Genomic DNA, 16,649 nt, shown 5'->3' with positions numbered 1-16,649 from the left:
TATGACTTATTTTAGACTGAATATCCACATAGAACGTGACTGGATCCCGTTGAGAATGCAACTCAAATCTAGTTTATTATACATTTTGTTATATTGTTTTTGCTCAAGAAAGTTGTGGACAACTCGTCTGGCTTTAGTTTTGGTTGTGTTTAGTGTCATTTATCTTTTTGTTATGAACAATAAATCTATTTTTAGTTACACTCATGTGTGGTCTCCCCTCCTTTGTCCAGCCTTAAGCTGGTTGTGACAAACTGGGGGCTCGTCCAGGATCAAATGAACCATTTTGGTAAGATGAAATGTAACTTTGTGGTAATTTGGCCCACTTTTGTTTTTGCTGCCTCTTGTGATGATGGGGGTTCGTCAATCTATTTATCAGCATTTGGTTTTTGGAAAGTCTGGACTTTGTGTACTTAGACTTTGTCTACGTGGTTACCAATTTGGGGATTAGCATACATGAGCTTTGTTTTCTTCTGGGGAAGAGAAAATTTCTAGTCCTTTGTCCCTTTTTTGTTTTGTGTTTGGTTGAAATTTGTCTATTGTGCATTTTGGATGTATGCAAGATGTTGATGCACATTAGGATTCAGCACTTGAGTTTGGTGTTTTGTATCAGGTTTGTTTTAATGGAAAGGACTAGAATTAAGCTCTCCCCCAAAAGAAAACAAAGCTCATGTATGGTACTCCCCAAATTGGTAACAAGGTCTTAAGTCCAGACTTTCCAAAAACCAAATGCCTACAAACAAATGGATAAACTCCCATCATCACAGGAGATAGCAAAAACAAAAGCAGACCAAATTACCACAAAGACTAAATTTTTCTTACCAAAATGGTTCTTTTGATCCTGGAGGAGCCCCCAGTTTGTCACGAGCTGGCTCAGAGTCAGCGACCAAAAAAGGGAATCACACATGAATAAACTTTCTAAAATGACATTTATTGTCAATTTAAGAGGTCAGTAATGAATGCAGTGTGGATGAGTGAAGTGTGCGTGATGTGTGCAAACAAAACACAAAACCCTAGCCCATCTGGCTGGTGCAGGCCTGGAAGGAAGAGAAGAGAAAGAGGTTAACAAGGAAGTCACCCAAATAGGCTGAGGCCTTAACTACCCAGGTGCAGGTAGTTTCCTGACACCCTCTCCAACCCCGCCCATTGGCTCCTGAGCCAGGAAGCCAAACCAACCTCACAAGCAGATGGCAGAGAGAGGGACATCACAAGTATTTTTAAGTGGTTTACAGTTTTGCAGGAGGTACCCTCAGCCCTTGTGGAATTCCTCTCCTCTCTTTTCTAGTTTGAAGGGAGGGCCCTGTAGCTGCAAGCGTGCACACACACACACACGCATTCCAATGCAGTGAGCTTGTGGTGTAATGAGGCGATTCTATAGGGCCTCATGTCCCCAGTAACCTCACAACCTCGTTCCGTTTGCCTTTTCTCTGAGCTCCAAGCTGAGCTCAGCATCCGGTCTACTTGAAGCTATAAGGGACGTGGGGACCAGGACGTATTTAGGATTGGAATGTGAGCTTCGGGAGCCAACACATGCTTTTGTGGTTGAGTTTGGGGAACTAACTTTGTTGTTTGCAAATCATGCTGATGTAAGATTAGATGTAAGATTTTGTTTCTCAGTGGCGGGGTGCCTCTTTGTGGGGCAGTAGCTGTCATTTACACCAGCAGTGGGTAGCGGGTTTGAAAGTACTTGATAGTTTTTAATTATAGATGAAAAACTGCCAGAGTTCCCAAGTTTGTAGTTTGAGTTTTCTAATAAATCACGTCATCTCAAACATGCTGCTTAGACAATATAATTAGCATTTTCATCTTTAACTCACAAGATTACTTTGAAGAACCCTCGAATATTGTGGTGTGGCATAATTTGGACCTTGCTGCATTGTCTCGGCTTGCCTTAATACTTTACAGTTGTATTTGTTTCACTGCAGGGTCATAATCAAGATGCTTTAAATATCTGTAATCCACAAATGGTTGGTCATGACCCTAAGAAAGTTTACAGTGACATATTTGGAAATGAAATAATTGCTATCACTGTCATCTGTACCACTTGTGAACTCCTGGTCGACATATCCCTGCAGCCAGTCATCTGGGGCCCATGTGTTGGTAAAAGAGTGAGAAAGATCAAGATGGGGAAGGAAGAGGAGAAAGGGACACTGTCCTGACTACTGGATACAATAACCCAGACTTTGTTAGAATAACATTTCACCTCCATCGATCCATCTATCCATCTCTCTGTCCTGCCTCTAAGGGGAAATGTGTGTTAGAATAACAGATTTTGGGCCGGTTTTGTGGAGCAGATTGCGGCTGGCGCGTGGCCCACATTCCTCTGCCATGACATCCGCACAGTCGGCAGCAGCACAGCGCTGGGATATTTTTAGAACAGCTAGTGTGAACACGTGCATACACACACTGAAAGTAGATGTACGTAGATGCAGATTCTCTCTGTGCGTGTATACATGCGTCGGCACAAACGGTTTTTTTTCCTTAAGAAAAGAAAATGTGGGCTTTCTGTGTAGCAGTGTTGGATGAATACCTGCATTTTGACTATGTGTAGCATATGGATCTAATCCAAATCAAAAGAATGGCCACCTAACTGATGAATGAATACTGAAACACAAATATTAGCAAAGAGGTTTTAACTACTATTTAATCAGTGGCCTCCATCTCTTCTGTACAGTAGGCACTGGCACATATACGCTGCAGAGATGACGTTAGCATGGCTCGGCTTTCTGTCACACTTTTACACACAGACCCTGTGATGTTCTTAAAGGTACAGAGGGTGTTTTTCAGGGAATGCTGCAATAAGCAATTTCACTAATGTTTTCATTTAGTATCTTACAAAATACTGGTACCAAAGTGCTGCTTTGAATTTTTATTTTTATTTTTATGCTCTGCTAACAAAACATACTAATGTACCACAAAAGAAAACTAGTGTGCAGCATGTTTTTGTGCTGTGAAATGTATCCATTGTTGTAGTATGATATGGTCTAGTATGGGAATTAAACAGTCTCTGAGGAAATTTGTATTTCCTCCATTCATTTCCTCATCTACATCAGTCCAAACAATGTAACAGATGAACGGTTAATGTGATTTCGATGGTAATAATGTCATTTTGTAGTTTCAAAGTTTTAAAATGGACATATGATACAGCCAATGCTTCTCTTTATTGCTGTTTCTCCTCTAACCCATGTATCTAACACTACATCCAGGGTCTTTTTTTTTCAGCCAGTATTACACACAGCCAATGCAATGGACTTGTTTCTTCATCAACTATCAGGGTTATTGGTTTGGCATGTGTTGGAGAGAGAAATGTGTGAGTGAAGATGGGGTTATGATGTGCAAGCAGTTCCACTTTTCATCTAGTTAGATGAACAGATACAGATGCAGTGATAGATTAATCCCGCTCAGCCTCTTGACTTCTTAACATCGGTCTGTTGCTGCAGCATTTGCTCAATTCCTGAAACAGTTTTCAAAATTCTGTTTATTCCACTTGGCTGTAATTGTTCTGTTGTTGGCAAAATTCTGTCCAGCGGAAATGTTTTCTAGATATTATTCACTATGTTTTCTCAGTAAATTTGCTCTAATGGATGTGCATATTTTTAATGTAATATTGGTGTAGTTATACAAAATATTCCGAATGACTCATTATGTGGAAAAAAATGAAGCAGGCAAATAAACAGAATCTTTAGCTGATGTAAAATATGTAAAAATAATTCATGTTCCTGAAGATAACATTATATTTTAAAAGATTTAAAGCCTTGTGATGCTCCTGAAAAATGTCAGGAAAATTTACAAGTACCTGTGTTCAGTGATATTTTCTCCCTTTGGGTTCTATCTGGAGAAGTTTCATGGGGTAAAGTGTTTTAAGAAGCCCAGCGGGAAAGGTATTACGTTGGTATATATTCCAAGCGCTCTACATGTCTGATTTGTTGCAGCGCGTGTGTGACAGAGAGAGAGAAGCAGAGCGAGAGATGTAATGATCTTATTTGGCATACTTTTCAAGCACAGTTATCCCTCTGGATGCCTAAAAGGTGTCTGTCTGTGTATTTGTGTGGTTTTCGCAGGTTGGATTACTTGTGTATTCCAAAGCAGGTGGGGGTGGGGTTGCCGGGTGACAGTAGGCATACAGCGTTCCTGACGCATCACTTGGCTACACACCCACACACACACACACATACACAAACACACAGCGTGTGCACAGAAAAGGTCCCTGCGCTCATTAGTGGGATTCCACTAGCCTGATGGGAGCTGGTCGGGGTGTAGATGTGTGTGTCAGTGCCAGGTAGCGCTCGGCTGGCATTGCTCTGTCTAAGAGCTGTCTCTAAAGGGCTCTGGCAATATCTCAGAAACACACACACACACACACACACACACATGCTTACTTGCATACATACACAGCAATGTCTGACTGAGAAACTGAGATGTGACACAATTTGGTTTTGTTGCTTATTTGAGGGGATGTTTCCCTTCCTTTGTCATGCTACACTTACCCTCCGGCAGGCAGAGTGTGAATGTCTGTGGAGGGATTTTGCATGCGATTTGTGTCCGTCATTTTTTTTATTTTACACCTGGAAAACACAGACAGGAGCTAGCATTTGTGACTGGAAAATCTAGGGAAAGTAGAGGAACACCTTGGCCCAAAACAGGTGGCAAACTACCTCTGAGGTCAGACAAATAGTTCACCGTAACCGCTCTTCTGAAGTTATGAAGAACTATTATTTGGGTTTCAGGGTGAAACAGCTGTAATCGAGCGGAGCTTTAACACTCGGCTGTTTTTCTCCCAGCTGATGAAAAAGTCAGTCGGCATTATTTTTCTTTTTCTTTTTTTCTAGACCTTGTTGCTATGTGCACACAGTGGAGGAAATATCTGTGGCACACTGCCAAAAACTGTGAGGAAACGAGAGAAAGTGAGAGAAAAAGAAATGCAGATGAAGTTTAGCTCAGTTTTTGGAGGGGAGGTTTTTTTCCCTCTCTCTCTCTTAGTACAACTGTGTGTTTGTGTGTTTCAGGTAGAGATATGGATGCCATAGAAGCTGTAGATGTGAAAGTTTATAACCCTGGGATATAATGTCAATGCTGTGTGTGTGTGTGTGTGTGTGTGTGTGTGTGTGTGTGTGTGTGTGTGTGTGTGTGTGTGTGTCAGTGTACATTTGGCCTTGTGCCACACCACGAGGGAAAGAGTGCCAGTGAGCTGTCTAGGTAATTGGTGCTTACCTGGCAGGCTTTTGCACACATGCACACACACGCACACACACACACACACACACACACACACACACACACACAGAATGGATTAGGTGACATTAACTACAGGAGAAAATGAAATGGTATAATTGAATACTTGCACTACCTTCCTCGCTTGTGTGTGTGTGTGCGTGTGTGTGTGTGTATACCCGCGTTCACGTGTGACAGTGTAATGAGGGACTGCACGCCACACACAAAACACACCCCATCAACCTCTGTCAGAGGCTGCAAAGCATCGGTGCACTGAACGGTCCACTCGCCTGTATGTGTGTGTCTGTGTGTGTGTGTGTGTGTGTGTGTGTGTGTGTGTGCACGTGCCAGCATGTTTACTGTATGCAAGGAGACGTGGCTGTCACCCATCAGCTCCATCATGTGCAGACACCCAGCTTTTAATCTTGTCCCCCCCCCCTCCTCTCCTCCCTCAGCTCTGCCGAGACCTCATCCCCAAGGCCCCAGAGCAGACCTGGGAAATCAAAACAAAATTCTGCAAAAGCTTATTTTTATCTGCTGAAGAGACAAAAACCACAAAAGCCTGATAAACAAGGAAAATCAGTCTTGTCAATATTGTCAAAATATATTAAGAGTTGTGAAATGAATGAAGTGAGTGAATGAGGTCGTAATATATTTTTTTTGGTTTGATTATTGGAAGTTTTCAATTGCGTGGAGATAGTAAACCATGTTCACCCGTAAGTAAGTGGTTCTTTGCTTGCAAACTTGTCTTTCATCCACCTGTGGGGTATTTAGGAACCACCCACTGAGAAGCACTGCACCAAAACCCTTTCTGCAGAATTAGACTGTTTTTGGTGGTCGTTTTGATGCACTAAAGGTTCAGAAACATGACTTTTGTTTGAATCTATTGTCATGAATTTTGAACTTAACACATTTGCACATACCTGATTTTGATAATGCGATAATTGCCAGTCTGCCCTGAGTAGAGAGTATATGTTATGCATTATAACATTTCTATCTTGTATGTTTGATTGTGTGTGAATAAAGTATCTTCAGGATTTGCAGCTCTGAATGAAAGATATTTATAAACAGCAGTCATTTCAGTTGCATGTTATTCTGTGGGAGGATGCATAATATTAGGATGAGATTAACTTTCTCTCTTTCACACACTCAGAAAGAAAGACACACAGACTCGGTTTCTGTTACCCCAACCACAGTCGCCCGAGTACCTGTTTTTTTTTCTTCTTTTTCTTAGAGTGCTTTCTCTTAATGGATCGCCGTGACTGTTATCTTGTTATTACAGCAGCGATAAAACGTCTCGGAGTAATTATTTTTGTGTGAGGTGGAGATTTTTTAATGCACTCCTCCGCCGTTGTCACTGTGATGTCCGCCAGCCACGTAGCCAAGCCAAATCAAATGATCTGAGTCAACTGGATGATCAGAACAGTCTCCCACACAAGTTGCTTTTCACTTCTTGCCTCTTGCGTTACAATTTGACTCACACGGAGGGAAGCGTGCGCTCGCCGGGATGAGTCGACAGGATCAGAAATGTTTTTTTTTTAATTTTTTTTTTTTTAAATTTCGATAATTAGCATGCATTAGCTTTTTGCACAAAGACAAAGTGTTTTCTCAAACCTTACAGCTGAAATCCACTCGCCCTGTGGCTTGACTAGAGAAGAGCTATTTCCAGTTTCCATTATTTATTAATACCTCTTTGTTGTTGCTCATGTCCTAATCTCATTTCCTTTAGTCATTAGCGTTGTTCGACATCAAACACAGCTGCCAGAGCAATGAGAGTAGGGGAGTGAGGGGAGAGAGAAGTATGGTTATTGCTGTTGGACACTCACTAAAGACCCCTTTTAACAATGCTTGTTGTAGGGGAATATTTTTTTATTAAGCTGTTAAAACTCTCAATAGAAGCAATAGTGTTTTGAATAAATTGTGGCTTTGATGTGCTATATGTTCGCTGCGGTGGCTGATGTCATGGGTTTGTTGCTTAGATTGAAACTGACTGGAAAAAAATGGCCATGTCTTGGAAAAGGATGTGTGTGTGTGTGTGTGTGTGTGTGTGTGTGTGTGTGTGTGTGTGTGTGTGTGTGTGTGTGACTTCTGGTGACCCTCTTCGACAATAACATCTTCTGTCTCGGTCTCGCTGGGAGAGATTAGCAACACATGAACTCGCAGTCCCATGATGCTTTTTTCATTTGCTTCCTACCTATTCATCACCATAACACTCTCCTATCACGGCATTGTGCGGTGGATGCCGTCCTTCGCACATTGTTATGCTAATGTGTCGCCCTGTGTCTTGCTGCAAGCTAATGCTATGTTATGCTAATGTTGTGTCATGCCAATGTCACGATATAGTGAGATTCTCCATTATACTAGAATTTTGTTGTCTGTTTTTCTTTACTAAAGCCATCATAAGTTTTCATGCAATTCCCCACTGAATACAACTTTGTGTTTTCCGTATTTTATTGTTATTTTAAGAGACAAATGGTTAAAAAGCAACCATCAAATGCCATGTAAAATGCTAACTAGCTGTATCTACTGGTGTGGTATATCATGAAGCAAGCTTATTTTTCCAGGCAGTTTTCAGAGAGTTTTCATATTGCAGAAAGGTACAGAGTAACTCTGTGGCATTTCTTAATTGTCTCAAGAAGGTAACAGTTTTACAGACTGCTGAAACTCAACACACATCTCAACACAACTGGCCTGTAAGCGTTTCCTAACCTTGACCTCAAGTCACACTTTTATGGCCATGCTGTTGTCTGACAACAGTAACAAAGGAAAACGCTCAGCATAAACAGGTCCAACTTGCAAGGCTGCAGCCTATATTAATGGGCTACTCATTGTCTTGTCTGCCAGATTTTTTCAAAAATAGCGTGATAATTCAGAGGTGTTTATCAGCTGAGTACCAGCTGATAAACCCGGTGTTCCTGTTCCCACAAGAACAGGAACACACGCATAACTGTTTTGGGTTTTTTTTTTTTTAATGGGGGAAAGAACCCACTTTTTCTGTGTGTGATGATAGTTTATAATACTGACCCATTGTTTCTTTGTCGGATGTTTCCACAGGATGACAGTGATGGGATCCCGTGGTCGGAGGAGCGGGTGATGCGGAAGGTGCTTTACCTCTCCCTAAAGGAGTTTAGGACTGCACAGAAACGGCAGCTGGATGGTGACGGCACCACAAACTCCAATGGTGAGTCCATATCCACATCCTTAATGCATGGAACCTGTAGCAGCATACTTCCACTTGCTGGGATGATATAAGTATCAGCTGAGTATATTTGTAGCTGTCTACTTTACCAGCATAATATTAAGGTTATTAAATAGGTGAATAACAGGAAATAAAGCAATCTGACCTCATTCCAGAGTTGTACAAATCACTGTAACACACTAATTAAAACAAACGTTAAACTTTTAAAGTCTAGCTCTTCATTCCTGTAATTGTGGGCAACAATTTTATTAGTCTGTTTGCTAGCGAAGACTTTGTTTTCCTTGACGATGGGACCTGATTTCACTTAAAAAACAGAGAATCCAACGAGAACAAATGATCAAGGAATCTCATTTGCTTTTTGTTGTGGGTCAGTGGGCAACGAGCTGCAGTCTTTCACTTTGCTGGTTCAGTGTCAAATCCTCAAAGGAACCCTTGAACTGAAAATATTTCCCATTTGGTTTGAAATGTTGTTTATACATCAAACAGAGGGACTCTGATGGGGTCACACTAAAGAGAACTTGTGAAAAAAGTGTTGTTAATCTTTTCCATCTTGGACTATTAGAAACATGGACTATTACAAACACTGACTTGAATACACACTTGAAGTTGCTTAGTTAGACAGAAATCCAATTCCAGGTGGAAGCTGGCAACAGAAGCAGTTGAGGGATTTTGCTGTTGTGCTGTGTAAACCTGAAACAACACGAGAAGAGTGAGAGCACGGGGGGGGGGGATGAACAGCTTGTTTTGAACTGAGCTGCCACCATGGCTTTGTTTGACACTGGTGCTCCCACACAAAAAAAAAGCCCTCAGCCAGCCAACAGCGGAGATTTGAACTTCACACGTGCCTCAGAAGCTATTCTCAGCTGACATTAACACAACCCAGACACCGAAAAGAAAGGAAACAGGAGGAGAAAAAAAAAAAGCCTCTGAAAGTTCACGCCCAGCCAAGGAAGCCAGCCAGTCATCCGTAAGGCAGAAGTGGAGACAGGCAGGCAGACAGAAGGGAAGTCTCTTTTGAAATGTAGCTTATCTTTTATACGTAGCTCCCTGTTTTTTTTTTTTTTTATGTATTTCTTTATTATATATTTTTCACACCTTTATTTCTCCCTCTATGCCTGTGTTGAGTGCCCCCCTCCCCTCCCTGTTGCCAGTGTATCTCTGTTGGTCTGTCTGGCATCTCATAGCTGCCACTCCAGAGCTCCTCAGGGCCTTTTAAGCCGCCGCGGGTAGCTGACCTTATCGCCTGAATAAAAATGACTCATTAGAAAGCGTCGGCGGCCCGTCGCACCGGGGGTAACGACAGCAGCTCGCACCGACACAAAAGGGAGCCAGGCTGAATAGACGGGCCCTGCTGTTTTAGAGCACCGTGGGTTAGCGAGACTTTGGGAGGCTGTAGAAGCGGCACAGTTTCCCGTTTCACATAGGCGTTGTGGTGAAACTGTCAGCCATTTTGGAGGATCACACTCAGCGTGTGCTACATCCTGAATGGGCAGCCCCTGCTGTTTTAGAGGACTCTGGGTTAGAGAGTCCGGGCTTACGTTGGGGCCAGACATGTGCCACAGTTTTCAGTCTCACACAGGCATTATTGTGAAACCATCAGCCATTTTGGAGAATCAGACCACGTATGTACCTGATCATTTCATGTGTTAGACAGGTTTTAGAAGGTGATGGATTAGTGAACATGTGTCATGTCTAACCAATTAGTTGGTAATTGATTAGTTTAATCAAGGAAAATTTTTAATAATTGTATAATTGTTGAAGTCAAGCAAAAATGCCAAACATCCGCTAGTGTCAGCTTCTCATATTTCTTTGCAATTAGCAATTTTAAGAAAGAATTTCTGAGAAATTATGATAGAATTGTTGTTTTATAAAAACATTTTTTACAAATTTATTAAAACATACTTGAAAACGGGGGCAGCAACTAATGATTATTATCATTATGGAATATTACATTCTCGATTAATCAGTTAATTGGACTAATAAGTTTAGTCCATAGAATACCTGAAAAGTGAATTTTTAATTGTGTTTTAAAAAATTAATTACTAAACACAGGAAAAAGAAAAGTGTTTTTGCCTCAGTATGTTTCCACCATTTTGAGAAATGGGTGTCACCTGACTAAAGGAGGTTAGAGCAATACCTGTCTGTAAACCTCATAAAAGCAGCATTTGCTCCCTCCCCAGGCATCTGTCTCTCCATCTTTTCCTTCCCCGCATTCCTCCATCCATCCCCAACCTCTCCCTCTCTCCTCCTCCTCCTCCCCTCTGTCTCTGTGTGGCAGCAGTGGCTATCTGTTTTAGAGAGGGGGGGTGTGGCAGTCTGTCAGTCAGCTGTATGTGTGTCTGTGTGTTTGTATGTGTGTGTGTGTGTGTGTGTGTCAGTCTATCTCCCCACCCACACAGCCTTCTCCCTGCCCATAACCAGCAATCATGCCATCTTCCCCAGCCACTTTACCTCACACTGTTGGCAGCCGTCCATCTCTGTGTCCATCACACTTCCTGCTTCTCCCGCTCGCTCCCTGCATTATTTAACAAAATGACATTATGCCCTTTTGCGTCCCGGCTTCCGCTTGTTCACCAACTCGCCCTTCCCTCACTCTCTTCCTCTTCCCCTCCTTTCCTCATCCCTATCTCCCCTCCATCCATCCGTCTGTCCTTCCGGTTGTCTCTCCCCCGATGCGGGGTTTCATTACACATCAATAGGACTCTGGTTACTGCCTTCTCTGCAAGCTCCTGTCTCCTCTCTCCCTCCTGCTGCTCAATCTCCTCGATTACGTATCTGCACCCAACCCCCCCCCACACACCCTCCACCCCCCTTCACCACCGTCTCTTTCTCCCTCCTGTTTCCTCCATCCGTCTCTGTCTCCCTCTTTCTCACCATCTCCCTTTTTTTTCCGCTTTGTCCTTCCTGTCCTCTGCTCCCGTCTGTCTTAACTATCCACAAAATCTGTCACCCCTCCTTCCCTCTTTCTCCATTCTTCTCCCATCGCCACCCTCCCTTCCCTTCCCTTCCTTTCCTTCTGTCCTGTTTCCCACCCTTCCTCTCCGTTTCTCCGTATTGCCGAAGCTTCACCTTCTTCCTGTACCTCCTTTGCTTCGCCATCTCCCTCCGCTACACACTCTACCTCCTCTCCCCATCTCCCTCTGCTCCCCTCCCATCCTTTCTTTTCCTCCCTCTCCATTTCCCTGAGTGCTATTGATGGAGGAGCTGGATGACGGCCAAAAACCAGGAGGGGCTGAAGAGAGGGCTCCCTGTTTGCCCATTTCTCCGACTGTCCCTTCTCTTTCTCCTCCTGCCTGTCTGCTACCTCAGGACCTGCCGCTCCTACCAGCTTTTATGCATGTCGTTCTCCTTCCTTCAGCACTCACTTTGCTGTCACTCCGCTGTCTGTCTGCATTTCCCATGCTGCCAGCCCCTCGCATGACCAGAGTGGCAGCCGTGGCAGCTAAAACACTATGTGGGCCCCTCTGTGGTGATAGCATCACCTGGCAGAGGAAGACGGATGAAGGAATACCAGCAGAGAGAAGGATAGAAGGAGTGGTAAAAGGAAATGAATAAAAGAGCCAAAAGAGGGAGAGTTTAGACATTAAGTAAAGGAGATTGCATGCTACTCCGTCCTCTCGTGCTCTTTTCCAACAACAGCAAGAGCCATTACAGAATCCCATTTTTTTTGCCGTTATGCTTTAGATTTACAGCCTTGAACTGCACAAAGCAGATGCCATGTTTCTGAATTGAAAATTGTTATATGCTTTTGTTCTGGCTTGTGGTAAAGTGTCATGCAGTGTTGTTAGGTCCATTTTGGAAAGAAGAGCAATATATTTGGGGCTATTTCAAATCTGCGTGCCAGGCAGTCAATTTTTAGTATTTGCCTCTATTCTCAAAGAAAAAAAAAACATTGGAATGGAGACTATTGGGAGTTTCCCTAAAATAAAACTACCCATTGTTTCTTTTTATATTATGCTGCAGTTTTAATTGTATAGAGGCACAGAGGGTTACTTGAAAAAAAAGGGCATGAAATAGTATCTTGGTACTCATATTTACAAGAGGGAAAGGGAGATTTAAGTTTTGTATAACATTTGAGTTTTGATTTCTAATTGTGCAGAGTTGTTTATTTATCTGAGTCAAAAGACAGATTACCATTATATGGCATTGAACTCTTTCACATTTCAATGATTCGTCTCTGCTATAGTACCACATATTACCGCGGCTCACACTAATAGGTTCCTCTCAGCCCTGTAATACGCCATCTTATGCTACGTACCTCCGCTCACTCCCTCCTGCTCTCTCTCGAGACTTTCAGTACACCACCTCTCCTGCCTCTTTGTGGTAGGCCTCCACAAGCACAAGGAAACTGGAGGGTAGGCGCCGGTCCTCGGCTCCCTGCTTGTCTGCCACGCTCGCCCATCCCCAGCCCCTCTGCCTTCCCAAGATTCCAGGCTCTGCCCCTCAGATGGGCACTCATGTGCAACCAGCATATGTCAAACAACTCTTCGGAGGAATGGGGGGAGATAGATGGAGAGGAGGAGAAGAAGAGAGGGGGGGGGGCGGCGGTGGTAAATGGGCCTCTGCCTGTTTGTTTGCGCTCTACGGGGACATCAAGCGTCAGTCATTTTTCGGAGCACAATTAAAGCTAATGAGCTAGTTCCTTTTTAACACTAGCGCGAGTTTCACTTGCAAAAAAAGATTTTGTCCAAAAGTCATGATCAGATTCCTTTCGCCATCTCCTCTTTGTCAGCGAATTACCATATTTAGTCAGTTCTCCCAAGATTGCTTTTTTTAAACCAATTTACATGGTCATATATTAAGTACTGGAACTGAACTGATCTGTCTCATCTGTTTTTGAAATTGTACATTCGCTTGAAAAGTGAAACTCTTGAGTAATACAAAGCATGCAGATGAAAGCCCTTCGTGCCAACCAAAAGATTACAAGGCAATGATTCATCCGTGGCCTATAGACTCACAGGCTCTCCAACTCTTAACATAAAGCATTGTCGGCAGTGCAATGGCCTTACTCAGCCGGCGCTTGTTAACTTTGTGACCGCAACGATGTGTGGCTGATGACTGTACCTCCGCTTTCAGGTACTGACCTGCCCCTGCGTGTGTGAGAAAAACTAACAGCACGTGTATCTGTGCAATAATGAGAAAGTGTGACCGTTTATGTGTGTGTGCTTATTCAGCCCAAAGCACATTTACAAAATCAGTTAAATCATATGTTTGAATACTCCTTTTACCAGCTCCACAATTTCTCATCTTCATCCTGTCTCCTACACTGTCATTTGATCTCACTACTCCAGTCCTCATCCCATCTTTCTAAGATGACACAATGCCTGGGCTTGTTCGACAGTAGCCCCCTCACTAACAGGATATCATTCAAGTTGCCACTTATTCTAACCTATGCTCCACTGTCGTTATTATCTTAATTTATCTCCCTTTTTGACACCTGCTATTAGGAGTTTGCGGTGCAGCGTGAGTGACACATCCCTCTGGAGTATCAGTCAAATGGAATTTCACTGGGAGTGTATGGAAGGTAGTGAACCAAGAACCATCCAATGAGAAAGTGATACGCCGGTGCGAAAGCGTCGATGAAAGACAGGGTTCATGACAGCAGCGTTCTTATTTAAACAAACCAAGTTAAACACTCAAAGCTTGAGTGTTCAATGAGTCATCGCTTTGTTTTTGCAAAACGAACGTGAATAATTTAATAACCTGCCATACCAAAGATCAGCCGGGCGTGAATACTTGTCAAAACGGGTCAAAACGGGCAAAATGCTCTGAATTATTGTCAATGTCAAACCTTTTTGATTGCAGCTCTGCTCAACTCACTGATATAAATATTCAGCTTTCAGCTCTGCAAAGTCATATCTCAGCTGGCAAGAGCAGCACAGTTTTAAACACGTGACTGCCCCTCTGTCTTCAGTTGGTTGCAGTCTTCTTGGCAGCGCCCACATTATACTTCTTAAAAAAAAAAAAAAAAAAAAGCAACTTTGAAAAGCTTTGAACTACCCCCACTTGTTTTCCCGATACATTTGCTCATTCACGCTCTATTGTTGAATTAGACAGGCCTGTATAACATGTTCCAGGAATTGCACAAACTGCCCATGAGGAAATCCAGCCTTATGATATCTATTTAATTTGGTTGTCTCCCTTAATTACCATTGACTTCCACCCCTCTATTTGAACTAATTTGAATTCTTGGTGCCTGTTGTTGCTTTTGATTTAAGAATCTGTCTGGGGGCTTGTTTTGTTTGTCTGAGTTGCTTGCTAAATATTTAATTAGGGCTCTGTCAATTGGGCTCACTAAGAATGTCAAGTCCAGCAATATCTGTTCTCTTCTCTCACTGCCTTGGGCTTTTGTTTTTTTGTCAAAGGGTAGACATCTCGCACATCAGCAGAGAACAGCAGTTGCATTCGGCAAGGGAGTATGTGGGCAGGGAAATGAATAAGTAACTTTCCCTTCCCTGGAAAACTAGCCCCAAAGATGGTGCAATAGATGTGGCAATATTGGGATGAGAAGGGCCGTGTGTCAGTTTGTCATTCAGTCACAATTGCTAGATAGATGATGTGTCACTCTTTTGAGCGTGACTGCAGATGCCTTATGATAGTTTGGCCCAGGAGCTCAGTGATTGTGTTTTTCCTCTGTATTCATCCCCTTCACTCTCTCTGTATTCTTTCCCATCATCCACGTTCTTCACACTCAAATAAAGCAGAACTGCCATAATCTATCAAAAGAAATGTATCCAAGTGCTACTATCTTCGATCCTCTTCACCGCATCAGACAAAAGACAAAAACAGAAGACTTTATTAACATTGTCAGTATGAACATCATTTATTCCCCCAAAGACCCATGTTGGATTTTTATGCAGCAGGTTGAATTTCAGCCTCAGGACCATAAAACGCCTACAAATGTCCACACATGTAGTCAGATCTTTCACATAAGTAAAAGTAGTAATACCGCAGTGCAGCAATTCTCTGTTACAAGTAAAAGTCCTGCATTTAAAAATTTTAAGTATTAGCATCAAAATAAATACTTTCAGTGCCTAAAGTAGAAGTTTGTTTGCCTGACGAAGACCTTGCAGGATGGAACGTTGCAATGAATACTTGAAATACTAGCTTGCGAATTTCAGTGTGTGGACAGACTCTCCTTTTCCCAAAAGTACTCATTAGTGCACGGTAACTAATAACTATAGCGGTCAGATAAATGTAGCGGAGCAAAAAGTACAATATTTGCCTCCAAAATGTAGTGGAGTAGAAGTATAAAGTAACATAAAACGGAAATACTCGAATTAAGCACCTGTATCTCAAACTTGTACTTAAGTACAGTACTTGAGTAAATGTACTTAGTTACGTTTGACCACTGCAGTAAAATGCATGTCGGCCAGACTAACCATTTTGACTCTTCCTTTTTTTTTTTAGGTTCCCTAGCCAATGGGCAGCTGAACAGCTCGGGGTCAAAGGGCAGCCACAAAGAAGATGGGTCCTTGCGCTCTCAGAGCCTGGATGGGAGCAGTGAGTACTGTGAGGACGGTCCTGCTAAGAAGAGGTGAGACAGTGTGTTTGTGTGTGTGTGTGTGTGTGTGTGTGTGTGTGTGTGTGTGTGTGTGTGTGGTTCCTAATGCTGTTTGTGAGTCATATGGCTGTTTAAAGAGCTTTATAGAGCCCTGTATGTTACATTGATTTGGATTTTGAGCTGTTTGGTCTCCGTATATGTGAGTTTTGCTGCTGCTGATAATGTGAAATTTTTCACACATGTTGCAAACAGTGTGTGCCACTTAGTTCTGATAGATTTCTTGAGCTCTGAGGGTTAAGAAGCTGCCAAATGATGCCAGCTGCTCTTTAGATCTCTACATTGTTTTACACACACGCTTTAGCTTCCTCTCTTTTTCTCATTTGTTCTCTTTCTCTCTGTGTAATTCATTTTCTCTGACAACATTCCCAGCAAAATCAATTCAGTATGTTTCAGTGACTTTGTTCTTTGCATTAATATCTATAAATTTAGTGTGAGCACTCTCATGACTTTTTCCCCTCACTCCTAAGTGTTTGCATGAAAGTGTTTAAAGAAGAGAGAGTTGCCCATCAGCTGTGTAATAGAAGATGACAGTCAACAAAGAAGTGTAAATATTACCACCCTTTAAAGAGCGCTGAGGTCTTTTATGAGCACAGCCAAGCTTCTTTTAACGCAAATGCCATTTCAGTTATTTATAATTGGCCACTTAAAGGAATGTTGCCATGCATTTCCAAATTAATC

At 42.5% G+C, this 16,649-nt stretch overlaps 1 protein-coding gene across 5 annotated transcripts in view; it reads left to right on the top strand.

The window, feature by feature from the left end:
* Window positions 1-16,649, top strand: part of jarid2b (jumonji, AT rich interactive domain 2b) — a 107,007-nt gene that overhangs the window by 45,271 nt on the left and 45,087 nt on the right. For 2 of the 5 annotated variants that reach the window (XM_044335144.1, XM_044335141.1), the window contains exons 1-3: window positions 7,037-7,550; window positions 8,263-8,389; window positions 15,818-15,944. In XM_044335144.1, coding sequence (XP_044191079.1) covers window positions 7,470-7,550; window positions 8,263-8,389; window positions 15,818-15,944 — 335 coding nt within the window. In that variant the 5' untranslated portion in view covers window positions 7,037-7,469. Of the gene's footprint in view, window positions 1-6,479; window positions 7,008-7,036; window positions 7,551-8,262; window positions 8,390-15,817; window positions 15,945-16,649 lie in introns of those variants that run through there. The other 3 variants (XM_044335146.1, XM_044335143.1, XM_044335142.1) reach the window with 3 other exon arrangements.

The sequence above is a fragment of the Thunnus albacares genome, chromosome 19 (assembly GCF_914725855.1).
Source record: "Thunnus albacares chromosome 19, fThuAlb1.1, whole genome shotgun sequence".
NCBI lineage: Eukaryota > Metazoa > Chordata > Actinopteri > Scombriformes > Scombridae > Thunnus > Thunnus albacares.
Note: the sequence above shows the minus strand (reverse complement) of the source record. Positions and strands in the feature narration are given on the sequence as shown.